The 21,019-nt window shown below is 37.9% G+C and overlaps 1 protein-coding gene across 9 annotated transcripts in view; it reads right to left on the reverse strand.

Moving 5' to 3' along the window:
* The window catches only part of LMBRD1 (LMBR1 domain containing 1), an 87,241-nt gene that overhangs the window by 50,102 nt on the left and 16,120 nt on the right, over positions 1 to 21,019 (reverse strand). For 8 of the 9 annotated variants that reach the window (XM_026089981.1, XM_026089980.1, XM_026089984.1 and 5 more), the window contains exons 4-7: positions 14,808 to 14,902; positions 13,987 to 14,054; positions 10,798 to 10,886; positions 7,385 to 7,458 (exon numbers count right to left, since the gene is read on the reverse strand). In XM_026089981.1, coding sequence (XP_025945766.1) covers positions 7,385 to 7,458; positions 10,798 to 10,886; positions 13,987 to 14,054; positions 14,808 to 14,902 — 326 coding nt within the window. The remainder of the gene's footprint in view (positions 1 to 7,384; positions 7,459 to 10,797; positions 10,887 to 13,986; positions 14,055 to 14,807; positions 14,903 to 21,019) is intronic. The other variant, XM_026089985.1, reaches the window with a different exon arrangement.

Consider the following 21,019-nt stretch of genomic DNA (forward strand, 5'->3'; position numbering starts at 1 on the left):
GGATTTTGAAGGTATGTGTTGCATGAATTTGTCTGATCATAGTGAATCCATTCACAAACAGTTGCAGTGGTTGAAGGAGCACGCAAGTAAAATCTGTCAGAACCATGGGCTATTAGGCGAATGGCTAACTAACCTGTTTGGAAATCTACCGCAGTGGCTAATAGGGTTGCTTACTGAAGGCTTACACATCTTTATAATCCTTGTAGTTATATGCTTGTGCTTATGTGTAGTATTAAGCTGTATTAAGAACGCTCTGCTGAAAGTAGTGAACCAAGCCTGGATTGCTCAAAAACAAGAAGGGGGAATTGTGGAAGAATGGTTAAGCGAAAAGGGGCATGATCTCTTAGAAGTGAGCAATCGTGCCTTCACGATGGAGAGAGGGCCTCACGTCTATGTGAGCTGTCCTTGAACATTCCTAGACCATTACAAAAGGGGAAGACAAGTAGTGGTAAACAAGTAAAGGGGGGCCTGGACCCCTCCACGTGAACAGCAACCTAGCACCAATCATGCTTCTGCTTTATGCGCGTGGACAGAAACTGTAAGCCAATCATATAGCTATCGCTAGCGCATGCTTATTGCCTGTCTATATATACTCTGTAAAAGCTTGAATAAAGGGAGAATGATCATACTCACATTGAGACTCATCGTTACTCCGGGTCCGCCTCCCACTCCGACAAATCTGATTTCTTTAGCATCTTCAACCTTAACAGCACATTTGATGCTACCCCATTCAGAATTTGGGGTAGAGCCCACAACTCAGTGATAACATTTTGTATTGTCAGAAAGCATGGAAAAAGCTCTTCTCCCTATGTATTACTGGGTCAAATTCAGTGGGCTAATTTTGATGTTTGATGACACAGGAGGTGAAAGAACTGGTGAACTGATACCACAGCAACCCAAAACTGAAGCATCTACCTTTCCACCATATTCAGTAAGACATTAAGTCCTCAACTGTCAGCAACTCTAATCCAGCGTGCCGTTTCATTCATCTCACCCTCCCCAAAAGTGTCACAGTACAAGACTGTGGTCTGATGATGAGTTAGTCTGTTCTTTGCTGCCTGAATACCTCATAATAGACTTAAAAGTAATGCATTAAATCAACAGTTACTTAAGAGGCCCAGAATACTAGATTGATGTTGATAGTACTCTTTAAAAATAGATTTTAACTGGATTAGTCATTATGGTAAATGTTAATTCTATAATTTAAGTTAATTTACAATCTATTTAAAGAACACTGACACCCTGACACCCCACCACACGCTCCTGTAGAAACAGAAGTATATGCTTTCAGAGAACAAGTCTCAGAGCATCATGCATGCAGAAGTGAGCTTTTGCACTCAGCATCTACTCAAATTCAAGGCTGCCTGGTACCAATGCCTTTTTTCTACACATTCTCACAGTATTATACATTACCATGCTGCAGAACTGCAATTTTAGAATAGCCATAATCTGATTCTTCACACAAGGCCACGCCCAACACAAACTAGCATTGTTAACATAAGTTTGACTCATTGTAGAATGGATAAATCGCATTCCAAGCAACCTGAAGAGAATCTACTGGATTAGTCTGTTTCATAGTAGCCTCTTTGATTTAATCTCCAATTCTAATATAAATCATCTGCAGCCAGTGCAGCCAAAAGGCACAGCACTGCTGTTCACTTTCAGTAATCTGTGCTAAAGGGAAGGTAGGCCTTCAATGTAAAGCCAATCTTAGCATAAGAATTCATTGTAATGCAGATTCTTTATGAAAATATTTGCTAACAGCACTAACTATTGCATTATAACTTTCATTAAATGTCCATTTAGAATACAAGATTTTCTTTAGAGTAAAGATGAATGAGTAGAAAAAACAAATATGCCTGTTCTTAGCTTTTAGAACAGCATTGTTTTCCTGTAACAGTGCATCTGACAGATGTATTGGCAATGGAACAGACTGAAGATTTGCAGAACTAGGATGATCCAAAAATCTGAAAGTACCTGTGGTATCTGAGTTCCCCTGCTTCTGAACACACATTATGTACYTATCCCCTCTGGCCTTTTCTTCCCATCTGCTAAGCATTTGTGGAGAAACTTGAACTAGGTGTTTTTATTCTTATTTTCAGCTTTACAAAAGGGATATTCCTTTCTTATGCTTCAAACACCTACTACCAATCAAACCACTGTTTGGTAATTAGAGTGCAAAGGCCTACCACCTTTAGAAATCAGGACAAACAACTCTAAGCCTGCAGAAGGTTGTCTGAAATAACCAGGAACCTGATCAGTTACTTGTCAGATGTCTAAGGTCACAGGCAAACATTACAGTATTTGATTAAAGAACAGCTGAATTTATCACTGGGTTAAGGAATGCAGAGTTGCCTGAGCACTGATGCTTTGTTTCATCTAGAAGCATTTCTTATGCAGGACATAGCATAGCAAAAAATCCCCAAAGCCAAGACAAACTAGGCAAAGAGATGAACCAGGGAGTTACCAATAGAATGAAACAGAACAATTGTTTCAAACTGTTTCTCCTCTCAACTGGAGAGAGAGATGAGTAATCCAAACTGGCACAGGGTCAGAGGTTACACTATAGTTAAGTATCCCAATATCTCTCCTTGAGGTCTAGGAAAATTTGACAGTCTAGGAACTGTCAACTACTAATGAAGTAACCTTTGCATTTAATTGTATCCCTGGAAAAAGCACAGGCAAAGCTAGAAGCTGTATCTCAGATATATGGCATACATGTTGCTGAGATCATAGTTCTTATTGTCTGAAGAGAGATTAATCAAACACAATAGCACTGCTCATGCTGTTACAGGTAGAAATAGCTTGCATATGAAAGTCTCACCATCACTGACAGTGGGCAAAAAGTAAAAATGCCAAAGCATGAGAAAAGTCTGTTCTCTCACTTTAAAGTTTAAGGACATATGCTTTCTATAAGTGCATTTCACTGTCCACAACACATTTGTACCTTGATCTACCCACATATCAAAACTGCTTGCTGTTTTGGCATAAGATTGATAACTTGCCAGTCAAAAAAAAGCAAAGGTGGACAAAAGTGATCTCCTGTATAAGCTCATTTCTAATACTCATATGAAACAGATCCTCTATTTCTCCCACCCTGTCTTAATCACAACTGCCAAACAGAACACAGAAGTGTAAAATTCAGCAGTTAAAGTAAATAATGAAATGAAAAATAATGAAATAAATGCATTTCGCATGGGGAGCTCAGTCCCATAGTACTCAGAGTAAGAAGTTAGCCTAGAAAACTTAGTAATTAAGACATTCAGAGAACACTATTTTATTTCTTGTGCTTGATGTTTTACCTCATTTACCACCCAGCATCTGTACAAGACCTAAAAAACAGGAAGACTAACAGCACTGAGTAAAGAGGTATTCTTTACACCCAAGAACCCACAAAGATGTCATACAGCACACTCAAACTGAGTGTTAAACAGTCATGTATTTCCAAGCTCAATTAGTTTTGAGAACAGAGAAGCATATTGCAATTGAGCAGAGTAGTGCCTAGAAACAGCCTGTGTTCAAAAACAAATGAAATTCAGTGGGGTCATAAGGAAATAACACTTTAGCAATAAATTCAAAAACATTTCCAAATGTGGTTTGAAATGTGTTTTGTTTCATTTTTACAGGAGTACAGTGACAGCCAGCATGATGCTTAGAATGCAGAACTGATTAAGGAATACAGTAACCAAAGACTACACTATGAAATCTACTATAAGGTATTGATTAAACAAGCATACTGCCCAAATTTGTTCCAGCTTCAGTTTTAGAGAAAAATGTGGAAGTATAGCAAGGTAACAATAAATGCACACTCAGTTAAAAGCATTTAACTCAATTAAAATCTGAATAATTCAGAGACATTGATTGTCTGTATTTTGGTAGTACCATCTGCTTTCCCATTTCTAAGATGTTACCCTGCTTGGCCTTATAGAGCAGCCTGGAAATGTCACTGAGGCACAAAAGAACTTGCATAAGAGACTAGCTGCTAATGGAAGCATAGGCCTGTGAGCAAGCCTTAAGTCTCATTGTAAACATACCATACGGAGACATGCAATTGAGAAGTAATACAGAACAGTACTGATGAACAGGTCTTCCCCTTTTAAGATTTTTGTATTCCACTATAGGATATTAGCAAACCTGTTTTCAATGCCACCGTCTGCCTAGTTCTTTTTAAATTAACTATCAAGTATGACATGTTGAAGTGCTACCTAGTGAAACAGGCACAAAATGCTAATAGCAACATTCAAGATCACCAACTTCAGTTTATGAAACTGGACTTTGACAATGCTTAAATTTACTCTCCCACAATACAGATGCTCAGAGATGCCAAATTCCATCCAGAACACAGGCATCAAGCATGTGATTAACTTCAACTTACAATCAAATGGACATCAGAAACCAGGCATCTCTCTCCTAGGTACTATCACAACAGAGTCCACTTTTCTAGACAACAAGCTGCTTACATCTTCCAGCTTCAATGCTCCAACAGGTTTGGATGTTCTCAGGCTAAACATTAAGTTTACTCCTTAGTCTCCTCTGCTGCAAGAGCACTTCAAGCAGTCCCCACTAGCTCAGTGGGAAGAGGGGCAATGTGTCATTCCATGGGAAATCAGAAGAGTTTTATTACTTTGGATATATGGTTTCTAAAAGAAAAAAGAAAATCCCGAGCATTTGGCCTGCCCAGGATTTTACTGATAAAACTAAATTAAGTTATCCCAGAACTGTAATTAAACTCAGTTAGCAGCAGCTAAAGATCAACACTGAAAATAGATGCTTTCCAGTAAATTTGTTTCAGTAGCTTCTGGTCAGAGATAACACTGAGCATTAAATGRTAGATTACATTTGCATGTTTGTGACACAAAGCTTTCAAAATATACTTTGCGATGTATTTGAGTGAAGAAAGGTCCATGTTCTGGCTCATTTCATGTTTGCTTATACTTGATGTTGGCAAGGAAGAGTTTAACCAGTGTCAGAACAAGGGGGGGGGGGGAAGGTATTTCAGTCTCATTTGACAGACCTATCTTCTCACATATACATACCTGCATCACCACTGAATCCTCTTAGGGGAAAAAAAACAGGAAAGATTGTTTCTACACAGTGTGGAATACAGACTGATGTTACACATCCCACTTCATTTTTATTTTGGTCCATATTCTAGTTACAGAAAGTAATGTTTCAGTGCTATACTTACTACCAGAAAATTTTGATGATACAATACATGTTTGTCACTGACTGACACATACACAGCCTTGCATTTTAGATGTTTAAAACTTGCATACTACTACCCAGTATGTCTCTTATAACTGCTAGTAAACTGTAGAAAACACACTGATTCTCCCAGCTAATGAGTTCATTCTTAATTCTAGTCTCATGAGGGCAAAACATCTGCTCTGCAAAAATATAGTTGAACAAGACATTTTTTCCATGATTAAGAGACAAATTTAAAAGCTGATACAGCCAAGTGAAGGTATGGATTTTTTTTGGCCAGGATATCATCTCAATATCAACAAGATGGGCCACTAGATCATTCAGGCTATGTCAATCACAAAGCCAAAAGTAGTAAGATTTATAATATGATTCAGTTCAAGATTAAGCCCTTGGTCAGAGCTGAGAGCAATTCTGCTCACCTTAGATACATACTAGCTGGTCAGCTGAATTGCTCTCCTATTCTTTGGAGCCTGATCTCTGACTGTAACTGAATTGTCAATGTTCTCAGACACCTACACTTAAGAATCTGTACTGAATCAACTCCCACAATCCTGCTGTCACTTATGCCAGCGGAAAGTCACTATTATAAAGAGATAAAATTGTTAGTTACATTTGTTACCAAATTTAGACTTATTTCTTATAGTCAAAAGGTAGTATTTAGCAGACACTTGTTACCCTCTTACCCAGCTATGACTGAACAGTCTTCCCTCTTCCTCCCCTTGTTCTAGAATAGTTTTGTCCATTTTCTTTGCCCAACAACCTTCTCCAAAACATCTCCTTGACTACCAATGGTTTAAGACATCTTTTATTGTATGAAGTACTGTTACAGAGCCACTTACAATTCACTAGCAAAACTATGTGGGAACAGCTCTACTATATTAGAGCCAGACTGCAATGGAAAAGAAACTACTTTAGCAAGGACATGTAAAGACTAACACCTATCAAGAACACTGGCTTCTCAAAAGCACTAAAACTTTGTGCAGTTAACTGATAGGCTTTAAAACTTCACCTTGTGTTACAAGGTTTAACCCTGATAGTGACAACTTAATACATGTAGCATTATAAACAAGTAGATAGTGACCAAAAAGGAACAGATGGAAAAGCAATAACTACAAAAATATCAGATGTCAAACTATCTCAAGTCCCAGTTCTGTATAAGAAATACATAGAATAAGCCATCATATGAAGATGAGTTACAAGCAATAAAAGAGTGACAGCCAATAAAGTTAAAAGTTGCTTTCCCCTGCATACTAAAACAAGAATCAAGCAGTTGAACTAAGAATAGTCTTACCCATATGATTCATGATCAGTTACAGAATGTACATCATACTTCTGAAGACTTTGAGCTACAGTAATCACCACAGTAGTTTAGTTGCATGCCTAAGACTGACAATATCCCTTGGGCTTTAAAAAAGCAAGTTTTTAAACTGTTTCAAACTCATTTTGCTTTAATTTTACCACACTAATTTTTGAAGACACACATTGCTGAAGATCTTGCAGATTCTTCATACCTCAAACTGAATCTTGACATGCAAAAACAGTCACCTTAAGTCAAATTCTAGAATTACAAAACTGTGAAGCAATAACATCTGTTAAGACATTGCTGTTTCATTCATTGAAACAAGAACAGATTTCCCCCCCACAAAAACAGAACAATTCTTATGGTTAAGAACATTTTGCCTACTTTACTGCATATCAAGTTATTCTGCCAGATTGTTTTGATTGAAAAGCTCTGTAAGGATAAAACCTCAGTGCAGAAGTTGTAGTATAGTTATATTCAGTATCATAGTCTGACCAAATTAAGTTCAAGTTACACCCTAGTTCAACACAAAAAAGCAATACTTAGTTCTCCATTGCTGGATTGAGAAAGACAGGCCTAGAGACAGGAAAGACAGTGAATGTCTAACAAGCTATGACGAGCAGTGTTGCCTTTCCTTGCAGGAATACATTGAAGCTAAAATCTAAACTGTGCTTAAGTACTGAAGCAGTGGTTCTTCAACTTGCAGTTAAAAAGCTATTCCTCTCATTCTGAGCTTAGTAGTATTATAAAACATGAAAGTTAAGACTTTGGGTTTATAAGATGAAGCTACTTAGTATGTTGATAGTCTTCTATACATGTGTAGTCTGATAACCACAAGCATCACAAATAAAGATCTGAGATACATGCATAGCAACTTACTGTGTAAGTGATGGCTGCCAACATTCCAATCACAGTCAAGGAACTAATGGAAAATGAAAGAGCAGTCAAGCCATCTGCAAAATAAAAGCAAGGCCTGTTGAAAACTCCCACAGTATAGATAAGAACATTCCTTCCTATATTACTTTCCTAGAGATATTTAACCCTTGAATTCATTAGGCTTAAGGAAAAAATCTAGAGCTGTAATTACCTATCATTTGGTAAGACAATTCAAATAAAGCTTGTACTTCATAGTATGTACAGAGGCTACATAGCCTTTCTCAAAAAAGGCATAGTATATCAGGAATTTCCTCCAAGTAGTCTGAGTATCAAGACACATTTCACATCATTACTAAGCAACTCTAAGGTCATCTACCATCAGTAATGGCAGTCCAATCTCCAATCCCTCCTTACCACCAGCAGAATTCTTCCTCATCTTCCAAGTGAGGGAAATACAGGGAATAAGAACTGACAAAAAACTATTAACTCACCCTACAGAAGAAAGGGCAATCTGCTAGTTTAGCTCCCTGAACTGATTCATTCTTGAACCAGTTCCAGCAGTCACTAGTGGCAGGGAGAAGCGAAGCAAGACTGGATTTCCCATGGCAGCTAGTCACTGCCACTGCCTATATGTAAGTGAACAGACTTGCTCTCCCAGATAGAAGTTTCACTGTAATAGTGTGACAAGAACACAAGACTGTAGAGGAGCTTACTATAAACATTAAAATTGCTACAGAAAGATGGAATGATTCCAAGTGACAAAATCCCCAGCAAGAAAACCAACATCCACACCACACTGACTACCTAATCACACTTTCATTGATACCACAGAAAAGCCTTTAATCAAAGATTACTTTACTGGGACTAAGAAGCCCACAGAAGCTTGGAGAGAAAATACAAGTGTTAGAGGGGCAGGAGGAAGCCTATAAAGCTAGCATATATCATTAGAGTTAAGGACCCCTGTGTCAGAGCAACTGCACCAGCTCAGATGAAAAATCCATCTGGCATTGCTTTCTGCAAGCCAGTAGCAGATACTCCTCCAACAAAGAAAACAGTAGTTTCTACATTAGAAGTTGCCAGATGCTGCATTCAGACAAGTGATCACAAACCTAGCTCCATTACTGTCTAATGTCTCTTCAGGACTTGTTTCTGACCTCCACAGGATTCCCCCACACAATTCAAGCACGCATTGTGGAAGGTACATCTTTTTCATTTATCTGCTGCTGTTTTGTAACAAAGTGGCTCAGGCAAGCATGGACCTCAGACAACCAAAGAGGCCATAGATTATAGGCTTCAGCTTGAATCAGACCACATATCCAAGCAGAAACTAGAAAAAGCGTCAGACTAGGTCAAGAGACTGGAGAGTTATCATTTCTAAGGTATTAGCAAGGTTGTGGTAAGAGCATAGGAGAAGCCTGTTAAACTCATCCCTGAAGGCAAACTCCTTGAGACCTTCTGCAGTTTTGCTCAACAGCCCTGTCTAACCCTACCTTGCAGGACACAGCTCAGCAAGTCTCCTTGAACTTATTGGTTTAACAGTAGCATGCTAGCACTAGTTACTATAGAAATTAACTTTAAGAAATCAGTTTCATGTTTGTATCCATTTACAGTAACTAAATGGAGCCACTGTTTAATATTCTCCCCCACATCCTCCCCTCCCCCTAGTTAAGTTTTTATTAAAAAAAGCCCAGTGGCTTTCTTTCCCTACTCACACCACCAGAATTATTAGCAAGCATTCATTTTTTTCCTGATCATGACATCAAGCATTCACAGTATTAAGATAAAGAATAAGTGCCTCAAAATCAGGACACCTGTTTTGAGAAGTGAATAAGTAGACTAGATCCAACCTATTTCTAGTATTAGACAGTAACAAAAGAAAGCAAAGTGGACAATTTTTTCACCCTGCCAAACTAAAGATGTATACAGTGCCACCACAGAAGGAGTTAAACTTGATTTTAAACTAAAGTTACAAAGGATGCTAACTTTTATACAAAAAATATTGGCAAAAATAAGAGAATAGTTAGTGAGCAAAAAAATTAGCTGCCCACTCCATTACTGCATAGGCATGCAAATTAGTGATATCAGGCAAGACACTGCTGTTCTGTCAGAGACACACTCCAGAGTCACCACTGTTAAGTGTTCATGATAACAGTAAGGTTCAGTATCCTTTTCTTTATCTTCATTTTTCTTCTGAGGTTGGGAAAGTCAGGTCTCTGCCATAGTTTTCCCAAAGCTAAGAGGGTTGCTCAGTATGTGGAAGGAATACTAAGATAACTAACAGCTGTATGTTCATAAGCTTCAAATACTACAGCTATGTTTAACATTTAAACCATACCTGTATTTTGCCTTTAGTACACATGAAAGTTTTCTAAAGTTCAGGGGGAAGAAAAAAGACCAAAACTTTAAGTTATAGACCCCCTACTCCAAACATATCAATGCACAACACAAACTCTTGGGTAAGAATTCACCTGTAGAAATATTTGAAACCAACATTTAAAATCAGTTTAAAGAAAGTTTGGACTATGTTAGATCAAAGTTGAGAAACTGGCTGAAAAATAACTATTAAATGCATACTATTAGGCTGTGGACAAGCTGTATTCCTTTTATAGTCCCCACTACCAAATGGGCAGAAAACAGAAAATCCAAGATGATTAAGACCTAAATATTTCTCTACAATTAACTGCAGGAAGGCAAAGGAAAAGGAGTCCTACTTCATCTCCCAACAGACTTTGAAGCCATTCAGGTATCTTAAATCTAAATAAAAACAGGTCTGTACTACATTGAGAAGATTGCTGCTAAGGATTTATTAGCAGATGTAACCAGCTACAGAAGTTTTAGAATGAAAAGGTTAATACTAGGAGAATGAAGGGAAAGTCTTGGGGCCCACAGGATTTCCACATTTAAACAGAAAGAGCTACTTATGGGGTGTTCTCATTCTTATGAACAGGAGCATCTCATTTAATTTTCAAGCAAGTGCTTGTCTAATTATTTTTCATATCACAAGACATTCACTGTATTGAACTTCATTAGTTTTAGGGTACCCAAGTAACATTGGAAAGCTGTGGTAAATGAAGGCTCCATGGAAGAAAGTATGAACCTGCCCCCCGCCTCCCCCCCCCAAGTCCCTTCATATTTATATATCAAGGGCACAGCTTTGTCACCCTTACTGTCAAATTAGGACTGTACTGAAGGTAGACACAGCCAATGTCTCCCTTCTGAACTTTAAAGAATTTCTGGTCTGAACAGAAGGAAAACAATCTTATTCCAAACAATAAGTGTAAGCAAGCAGTTAAGAATCAAATTAGAAAAGAGTTAACTAGTTATCAGAAAGTTATTCTTCTTGTTTGTAATCAATAAGCACACCCAAGTAAATCAGTAGTGACCTATGCAAAGCTCGGGACAAATCTCAAACTTACGACTACTTCCAAATTCTTCAAACAGCAACTTCACTTTCTCCCACTCTGTGGAATTCTTCTTGTTGGGAATATCCAAAGGGACAAAAGCACTGTAACAAAAAAGCAAGATCTCATCTCACTTACCTCAATTAGTCAAATGTCATACACTGTACTTCCATATTAAAGAAATGGGAACCCATTTATTCCTGAAGAAAAAAATCATATGAGGTCAAGTTTAAAAAAATTCTAACAGCAGTGTTTCCTTTAATCTACATTCCCCTCATATGCTGTATCTGTGCACAGTCAGGTCTGTGTTCAATGAATAAATGGTTTTCTGTTTACCAGTCCTAAGAGGTAAGGATCCTGCCTGCATTCAAGCATCACTAAATAAGGTATTATTTTGATTTACTAACCTGGTTAATTCATGGGCAGAGAATCAAAAAGCACCACAACTAACAGGCACTTAAGACAAATCAGGTCTCAAATTCATACTCCTGGAAAGCTAGAATAAAATAATTCAAGATATCCACACCAAGCATTCAATTGAAGTTTAAAGAAACATTATGTTCATAATTACAATTTTAGTTACAAGAGTCTTCTGCATTCAGTTCATTGTTTGGTAGTTGGCCTGAGAGAACTGACTGCAGAGAAGGAAGTCTTCACTAAGTATGTGACCTTCCAGTGAGCCGGTATTTAAAAGTGCATGCTTTGAGAAGTGTCAGGTACAACAGCCTCCTAGCTGAAGACTTCCTATTGTTAGTCTCCCCATCTGATGTCCAATATAAGATCCTTTACCTCATCAGAACCTCAGACAGAAGAGCTTATGTTGGAACAGTCAGAAAACAGACACCTCCATACCAAACTGAAACCATAGTTTCAGGACATAACAAAAGAATGCCTACAACCTCCAAGGAAGCAAGATGTGGAAGAGCACAAAGGGAAATTTTAGAATGCAAGAACCCAAACTAAAAGCCATAGAGAATAATCACAAGACTTCTGGATTTTCATTAGAAAGGGTATGCAGAACATTCCAACTCCTGCTTCACACCCCAGTAAATAAGTAACAAACACGCATCTTGCAGGAGCATGCATTAAACTTCAAGTAGCGAACATAAGCATGCATTTCAGAGGTTAGTGCAAGACTGCAAAATGCATGCACTTTTGTTCTAATTTTAACATGTCAAAAACAAGACTGTTGCCCTGCAAGCAAAATTAAGAGGTCCTGTTCTTCAACACCAACTTCAGTGTTTGTTTTTAGCTTCTTGACAATGCAAGAGGTAAATTAAGGCTAGCCTTGACTGAAATTGATACGTTTGCTGGTTTTAACCACGATTAATTCTTGTAACTGTCCCTCTCTGTTCTTTCTGTAGAATAGCATTCAGGCAAGATCAAACCAGTCACTAGAAGTCAGGCAAAACTGTCTACCTACAAGAGCAAGTAAAACAAGTGAGGGTTTACATTTTTTACAAGGGTAAAAAACAGGAGACACTGACAAGCTAAATAAGTTCAGGTCATTTTACTTTAGAATCAGTATGTATTTACCACATATAGTGAACAAGTGAAATGGAACAGCACCTTAGGATATCTATAATTAGCTTTTATTACAAGAGCTACAGAGTTATTTTTTGTTGAAACTACCTATAACCAACATCTCCAAGGACAATAAGCACTGCAGAAGCCACAGTAGGCATTATACATGCTCTTCAGTTAGCATCCAGCTATATGGTGACTAAAGGAGATGAACAGGAAAGAGCAGACTCAGATGTGCGAGTTCCATGCACCAAGAAGGGCCTCAGACAGGAATGCAGAGCATAAAGACAGGGATTTCACTATGAGAAGAAGTTCCAGCTCAGTGCAGCAGCCGTGTCATTTAAATTACTTCTTCCCAAGTGGATTCAAAATAGCAGCCAGTATTGTTCAGCCACAAACTTATTCCCAGCCCAAGCACTACAGCTATCTGGTTTGCAAGTCAGTCTCACTGTCATATGGTACAGCATCAAAAGGGTGTCATGGAAGTAGCAGTAATTAACAAGTTCTGAATACTTTAAAGAGCAGGAATAAGAGCAGAGAATAATTAGAAGAACAAGAACCAAGTGGTCCATCTTACTGGAAGAGAGGAACAAACATGCTTACAGCTACCAAGGATTCAATTGGCCACACCTTGAACACACCTACTAGAAATAATTAGAAAAACAGGTTCCAGACTTGATATTTTATATGGTATACACATGCACACCTATGATGCAAGTCAATGATCAAAAAAACAGCTTTCATCTAGAAATACTATTGAATTTTCTGGTCATGTTTAAGCTAACTCAAACTCTGTAAGTCTCCTGTAACACAGCAAAGACATTAAGTTTTTTTCAATTGGAAAGGCACTAAACTTAAGTCTACCTTGAAGTGTTTATCAAAACTGGTTTAATTTTACTCCACAGCTTCTGCTTTACATTCCACTGCTTCAAAATGGATCATTTTAGCATCCATTTTATAGGTATTTATCAACTTTATTGCTGTAGTCAAAACTCTGAATGAAAGCTTATGATTGAGCATAATTTAGAAGCATTAAATATTAGCATGCATGCCATGTTTAATGTTGTTCTTAAATAGAATTTGTAATATTGTGTGGAGTTTCAGAACAGTACTAGTTGCAAAAAAGTTTTATTTCCCCACTTGAGTAACACCTGTTTCAAATGAACACTAGCAAAACCTTGATCATACAAGGCACTTTTAAGTACAACACCACACTATATTAACAGGTCCTTTTCAGAGCACTTCCATTTGGGAAAGTACCAAGCACAAGTAACATCCACTCATATTCCAAAATGTTGATTTGGGATGTCCATGAAGGCATTACACTGCAGAAGCAGAAAACAGGGAATAAAATTTTACTCTATCCCTGTTGCACATTAAGATGCAAAGACAGTTGTAAATAAATATTGTAGCCATGTCCTTGAATGATGTTCACACCGCACAAAACTGGAGAATTTCAAAGCACAAGTACCTCCACAATAAAGAAAGCAAATCATTTTAGCTCCTAATTAAACTTTTGATTTTCAGGTATCTAATATTCAGGATATTTAAATCTGATTAGAGACCAAACAAGAGATTCAATATATGAGTACGATTACACCATAATCCACCTACTTCTACTCTTGCACAGAACAAAGTTCCATTTGCTATATCCCCCTTAACATTCAATACATTACTTACCCAATTAAGAGAAGAACCACACAAATCGTGAGGAATCCCAGAGTGTATCTGAGTGCAGTTTTAACCTGCTGTATATTAAACAGAAAGATAATATTAACTGAAAGCTAAGACAAACATAGGCTTATTGCTACTGTTTCATATTTTGGTTATTATGGCTATAGTCAGTCTCTTATGTTAAGATTACACTAAACAGAGTTGGAAGTGATCATGATCAATGATTAAAAAGGGTCCTTTTTTAGATTTTCATTTAAAATAGTACCTTCCTAGTACACACCTGCAGTTTTCCCTGTAGTGCACTGGAATGCCATGCAAGTTGAAAAAACCTTCAGCACATTAAAAAGTAAATGCTAGCTTTAGGTAGGTTACTGCTGCCTACTTTAAAAAAACAACCTCAAAGCAAAAAGGTACTTAGAAATATAGTTTCCAACTCAGGTTCAGCATAGCCTTCTTACCCTCTATTCCAAAATCTGTTCAGGTGTTCAAGAATTAAAACTCATGTAAATTAGCTTGTGTATGAAACTAAGCTCAAAGGGATCTGTAGGAGATCTACCAGTGAATTCTTAGGAATACGGAGAAAAGTAATTAACATATGTGAAGTTTCATTTCAAGCAAGACTACCATGCTTCTTAACATAGACTATGTTAGACTGAACAGTTATCAAAAGCTGCCTCTGAGCCAATATTTAGAAGGAACTGTAGTAATAGGTTTAGAAATATTACAACCACTGTAGTATTAAAGTCAGGCAATCATTCTTACTTTCATTTTTGCCTGTATTCAGTTATCTTTTCACTACTTTGATACATTTGCCATAGCAAACTTACTAAGCATGTGCTGCCATCTTCTTCCTTCTCCTCATAATAGAAATAGACAAAGGGAATCCACAGAAAGACGCAGAACAATATGATGGAGTACAAAGCTAGAAGAGAGAATTTAATTAAGTGAAAGGATAAAGCTAAAAGTTCCCGATTTCCTAAGTTTCATATTATTGGAGTTAAGAACATCTTTGTTTTTCATTGTCAGTGGCACCCTTTAAGTACTCAAAACAGTTAATTCAATCCATTCTCCAAGTTCTTGCCAATGCACCCATTATTGCAGCCAGGAGTTTATCAAATTAAGAAATCCATCCAATTTAGCAATAAGTCACATCAGCAGGAGAACAGAAGTGCTTAGTCCAGCTTTTGGGAAATCCAAAGCAGTAGACTTGAAGCCTCTGGAAAATAGAGTAAAGCAAGGCATGATGAAGGATAAAACCTTTTAAAGATTCTACTGAGCCCTCTTAAGCCAAGCCAACTCCCTAGTAATTTGAGGCTAAATATTACCCATTTCCTTTTGTACAAGCTTCCATTAAATATCAAACCAGAATGCTTCAGCTCACTGAAAGCTTACTTGGTAGTAATAGCATTTTCCAGAAATTGCTTGAGTAGCTACAATAAACTCTGAAGGAAAGACAAGTAACTCAAGTCTTAGAAGGTATCATTTGACTCTTCTCCCTCTTGAAGAGGGAGAAAGAGGTAGCCTCTGATCTTTTTTCAGAATAGTCAAGCCACATTTAACCAGAGATATCTATCTTCAATTTAGCAAGATAAAGGTAAAAGTGTTAGTTTTAGATAATACTGCTAACTTAAAACAAGTATATTTAAGGAGTGACTAAAACTATAAGACAGATCTTAAGATGTAGAATTGGCTAACTATAGGAGTGCAGTAAAAAAATGCATGCAATGGGTTGGTCTTATTACAGATATCAAATTAATGCATTTTACAGTTTCTCTTCCAAAGGTGTACAGCTTGGACTAAAAGATGATATTGGCTATTACACTTGTGGAAGAATATATTTTTTCAAGCTTTTACAAATACCAGCTCCTTCTGTTCCTGCAAGTCTCCATATAAGTCTGAAGAAAACCACTCTCCAAGAAGTGCAGTTGGACCAAAGATTCATCAAGCCCAGCACATGCCTCCCAACAGTGGCAACAGGATAGGATATATAGAGAAGCCACACAAACCTAGCTGTTTTCTGCAGGGGCTACCTTTAGGACTACCTAAACCACTAACTGGAACATTAGAGGATACATCCTTTTCTATTCCCTTTTCCTACTCAAAATTCATCCATTTCTGGTTGCTAGCTTGTTTTTAATGTCATCTACTTTGAGTTACACCATTACAATACTGATAAGCAACATACAGCATTCATGAAAAGTAGTAAGTATATCTGGATATTGAAGATGTTTATCACCTGATCTCATTTAGTCATTTGTTTTATTTGTGTAAAGTTTTCACTTTTGTTCCTCATTAAGATATTAGATTGAGGTTTTCTTTACAGCGCTTGGCTTGGTTTTCAGTTAAACTAAATCCCTAACACTGGAACTTTCAACCTGTAATATGTACCACAGGAATTTTTAGATTATAAAGCTCCCCCACCCCAGGATACACATGCAACAAAAGCACTCAGCTCTTAAAGCATGGACAAGCAGTGCTAGGGTGCACTAGAACTATAAAGCATGCTTCCAAAGTTTAAGCTGAAATGGTTTTAGCTATGAGTTCAAGACTGCATAAGCATAGCTTAATTAAATGTGATAACTATTTACTTTGAGCATAAACATTCGAGAATCAGAATCACATCTTTGTACATGATCACTGTTCCACCCTGATAAAAACTAGGATCCTGAATATTTACCTGACCACAGCAGATTGACAGATGCTGAAATGCCTTCTACAGCAAGCATTAGTATGCAAGTTTGTCTGATCCAAGAAAATGAGGAGTTCCACCTCCCTTTTACCTCCATTTACCTGCCACATCACTCTCCCTTACATCAGCTCCACTGTTTACTGAATCTTGTTTTGGGTCAGCTTAACTTGCAACACTGGCAGAAATTGTATCCACAAATCCAGCAACATGCCCTTGTGGCAAAAGCTGCCAACACTGGCCTGGGCTGCATTAAGAGCAGCATCACCAGTTGACTGGGGAAAGTGATTATTATTCTTTACTCAGCACTGGTGAGGTTACACCTGGAGTGCTGTGTCCAGTCCTGGGATCCCCAGCATGAAAGAGCAGACATACTGGAGCAAGTCTGGCAGAGTCATGAAGATGATTTAGGGCTAAGAACATTGTCAAAGAGACACAGAGCTGAGACTGTTTAGCCTGGAGAAGAGATTCAGGGAGATCAATGAATATAAGTACCTGATGGGCAGCAAGGCAGGGGGGAAATAAGGTACCCAGGGAAAGGACAAAAGGCAATAGGCACAAGCTGAAATACAGAAATTTGTTTAAACAGAAGAAACTTCTACTGAGGGTGGTCAGACACTGGAACAGGTTGCCCAGAGAGTCTCCAGCTCTTGGAAATATTCAAAGCCCAATGGGACACATTCCTGAGCAACCTGGTCTAGCTAACCCAGCTATGAACCAGGGGATTGATGATCTCTAGAGGTCCCCTTCCAACCTCAGCAATTGATTCACTTAAAAAGTGAATTTCTACTAACTTAAAAGTTTGGGTTAGCACAGTTCAAGCATCCGCCAAATGCCAACATTAGCTCAAGCAGGGGAAAAAAAGCACATTGCTAGAAGTGGAAATCCTTCTGTCACCAGTAGCACACTTGCATATTAAAGCTACATGCTGCCTCAGACTGTTTTAAGTGATGTATTACAAAGATGCTTCCAGAACTAACTTAAGTAGCATAAGTGTAGCTCTGTGCTCTGTTTCTGCTAACTCAGTTGTGGAAGTTAACAGTTCTGTAGAACTATAATGGTTGTCCTTGGAGTTCTTCCATGGAGAGCAGGGAAATCCCCAGGTACACACTAATACCTTTGGGCAGCTCACAAGCCTGGCAGGTGTTCACCTCCAAACTGACAGTCTGCTACAGCCAGTCTTCTGCCCCCAGCCATGATCTAGGGCCATTCAACAGTCCTAACTTCTTCAAATTTAAGCTTCACTAGAAGAACTGAAGTTCTCAGCCAACACTGACAAACCCTCTGCATCAAGGTGGTGTACCAGCTGTTCATACTTTAAAACTTGAGAACTAATAGTATACTGGTATCAATTCTGAGAAGATCTGCACACATGTGACAAGACAGATGCTGCATGAGACTCATTCCAGAATTTTCCATCCATCATGGATTCTCTATCAGCACTCAGTCCTCAAGTTTACCTTAAATGTGTTTTCTGGGATAAAGCTAGATTGCCTTTTGCATTTTAAGGAAATTTAGTACTACAATTTGAATGTAATTTTATTTATTTGCATGTAGTAGCATAAATTCCAACTTAGGCTTACTGCTGAAACAGCTCTGCTGCTTGCTCAGTTAAACACTGTTACCATAGTAACTTTACAGGACCATATACTGGAAAATTTTCAAAAGGCAGTTTTTCATGTGCTTTTCCCAAGCAAAAAAAAAAAAAAATCATTCTAAGCAAGACAGTGTTAAAACTTCCTATGAGAAGTTCTAGTTAGAACCGAAAATGGAACTTGCAGTTTATATAGTTAAAGAATAGTAATATTATTCTTCCTGCTCTGCCATATAGAAACTTTGCCAAGTCTTTTAAAATTCCCCTATCAAAAAACAGAAAACTTATCTGAGCATTTCATTTTTCAGAATTTTTTTCCAAGAAAGAAGAGCAGCACCTTCCATCAGCTCATAAGTTAATCACCTATGGGCAGGCATTTAATCACCAGTTGTTCTCCCTACTTAAAAAGACTGTTTATTCCCTGGAAAGCTACCCTTCAAAATTAATCAAAAGTCTAGCAGCAGCAAACAGCCAGTCAACTAAAAAAGGCATTTCCTTCCCCCCCCCCCCCCCACTCCCCCAGTCTAACCTTCTGGCATGACTTAACTTCATCTCAGTTCTCATTATCTCATTTCCATGCACTTTGTAACAGTTACAAATCAGTGATCACTCCTTGCTTTTGTTCAGGAGTCCAATTTCTGTTTCAAGACATTTCTGGGTAGCATCAGAACCTGGCAGCACTATCACTGGAAATTGACTCCACTGTCTAGGCAGCGCAGCAACCCCCACCACAGTAAGTCTAAGCAAACTTCAGCAAGAATTCCTAAGTAGGTTTATTTTAAAGGAGTTTCCTCAGAGAGCAACTCCAATCTCAGTCACCAAAATAAGTCATTTTTGCTGTTTTGCCCTGCGCCTTATTCAATACAAGTACAAAGACACCCTAACTACGAGGAAGGCTACTCGAAGACTACCACGAAGTCTTAAAGCAATGGTCTCATCATTGTTTTGACTTTTTCAGAAGTATGTGAGGACAGCTCTGTTGTCTATTAAATTTCAGATAAAAATGTGTTAGAAAGACTGTTTTACTGTATTCCTCTGAAACTAATATAAACTTCAGTAACTCCATGTTAGATGCCAAGTCATCAAGTTTCAATTAAACTCCAGAGAACACTAGAGTAGTTGCATGGCTGCACATCACTAAGTCCGACCACCTTTCCCCCCACCCCCAGGTATAAAATAAGACCTAAGGACACAAGGAATAGCAAGATCCAGCAAGTAGAAGGAACCAAAATATCTTGGAAGACTGGAGAGATTTCATGAAGGCTAAGATACCAGTATGGCCCCCCAAATCCCTTCCAGGCTTTGGGAGGCTCAAGTATGTTATATGATCAGCTGCCCTTCACACAAACCTTCTATTCTTCTGGGTGGCAGCATACACTGGTGCATTGCATTGCATACAAATTCTCAGCAGCAGTAGGAGTGAGATCTTTGTTTTAAAGCAGGACATATCTTTAGTTAACCAGAAATACCCATCAGAGAAAACTACATAGCAAAGCATTGTTTTAATCAAGTTAATGGTATAAGTCACAAGCTATTTCATAAAACCAGAGACAAATGTTTCTTCCCAAATAAGTTATTCTCACACCCAACAGAACATTTGTTATAATTTTGGATCAAGACTTACTGCAAGGACAGATAACTTTCAGTGGGAAAACAAGGTAAGGAATACAAAACACTAACAAATTTCAGATTTTTAATCACACAGCACTTGTTTAATGCAGGACAACTAAAATATTTCAGCATAGTAACCATCAATAAAATAATGCAGACTTTCAAATTATATTCTGGCACACTGCTTCTTAAAACTACATTTATTAGGGGAGAGTGTCTGTAGAAGTCATTCTGCAATATTTGTCAAGTATGGCTATGCAAGTCTTTAACAGTATTTAGCATATCTTCCCCTAGGACCAGACTGTAAGTGTTTAATTACATCTGATTTGCTCTTAATTCCTAGAAGCCCAAGTCCTTTCCATGACTCAGACACCTGCAATAAGCAGGCAGAACTACATTCAAAAGTCACCCAAGTTATATCAAGCATCAATTTGGTTAAATTCTCATCCAAGAACTTAGAAGACAAGACTTAACCTAGGAACCACCACACCCTCACCATTTGAGACTATTAAATACTGCCTATTGATTATCTAAAATAGAAAATATTAAGTTTAGCATATAGTTTAAAGTATACTTAAAGAGACCCCAATAGAATTTAGCAGACTGTACTTGGCACACTACAGTTAGATGCTTAACTCACACAGGTCAAGACATAGGAGATCTGAGTCAAGACCTCAAAGGAAGACTGGGATCTTTATCTATAGATGGCATCCTTTCACAACTCACACAACTTTAGTAAAGGACTCAAGAGCAAGTTGAGGCCAATAAGCAGGATTTACTTATTGCAGAAAGAACAGCTACAGAGCAAAGCTCTAGATTACTGTGAATTGTTTCAGTCTGTTTCTTTGTACAGTGGAGAAAACAGCTACTGAATTTCCAACTGTAATCCTCTGTTTTTCTTCCAAACACAGGCTGGCAGGCCATTTTAGAGCATCTACCAATCACTGGTCATTTCTTCAATCACCAAAATACTGGCAGACACATTTCACTGAAGTTGGTTTTATGAGAATCAATCACACATTAAACCACTATGATTTTAAAATTATCAGTAGACTGGTTTCTTAAGTAAAGCTTTCTAGAGTACCGAAGTTCCACTTCAGAGCAGAAGCTTCATTCTGAAAATTGCCTCATTTGTCATTCTACCAGTA

The sequence above is a fragment of the Apteryx rowi genome, unplaced genomic scaffold (assembly GCF_003343035.1).
Source record: "Apteryx rowi isolate R43461 unplaced genomic scaffold, aptRow1 scaffold_84, whole genome shotgun sequence".
In the NCBI taxonomy this organism is placed as follows: domain Eukaryota; kingdom Metazoa; phylum Chordata; class Aves; order Apterygiformes; family Apterygidae; genus Apteryx; species Apteryx rowi.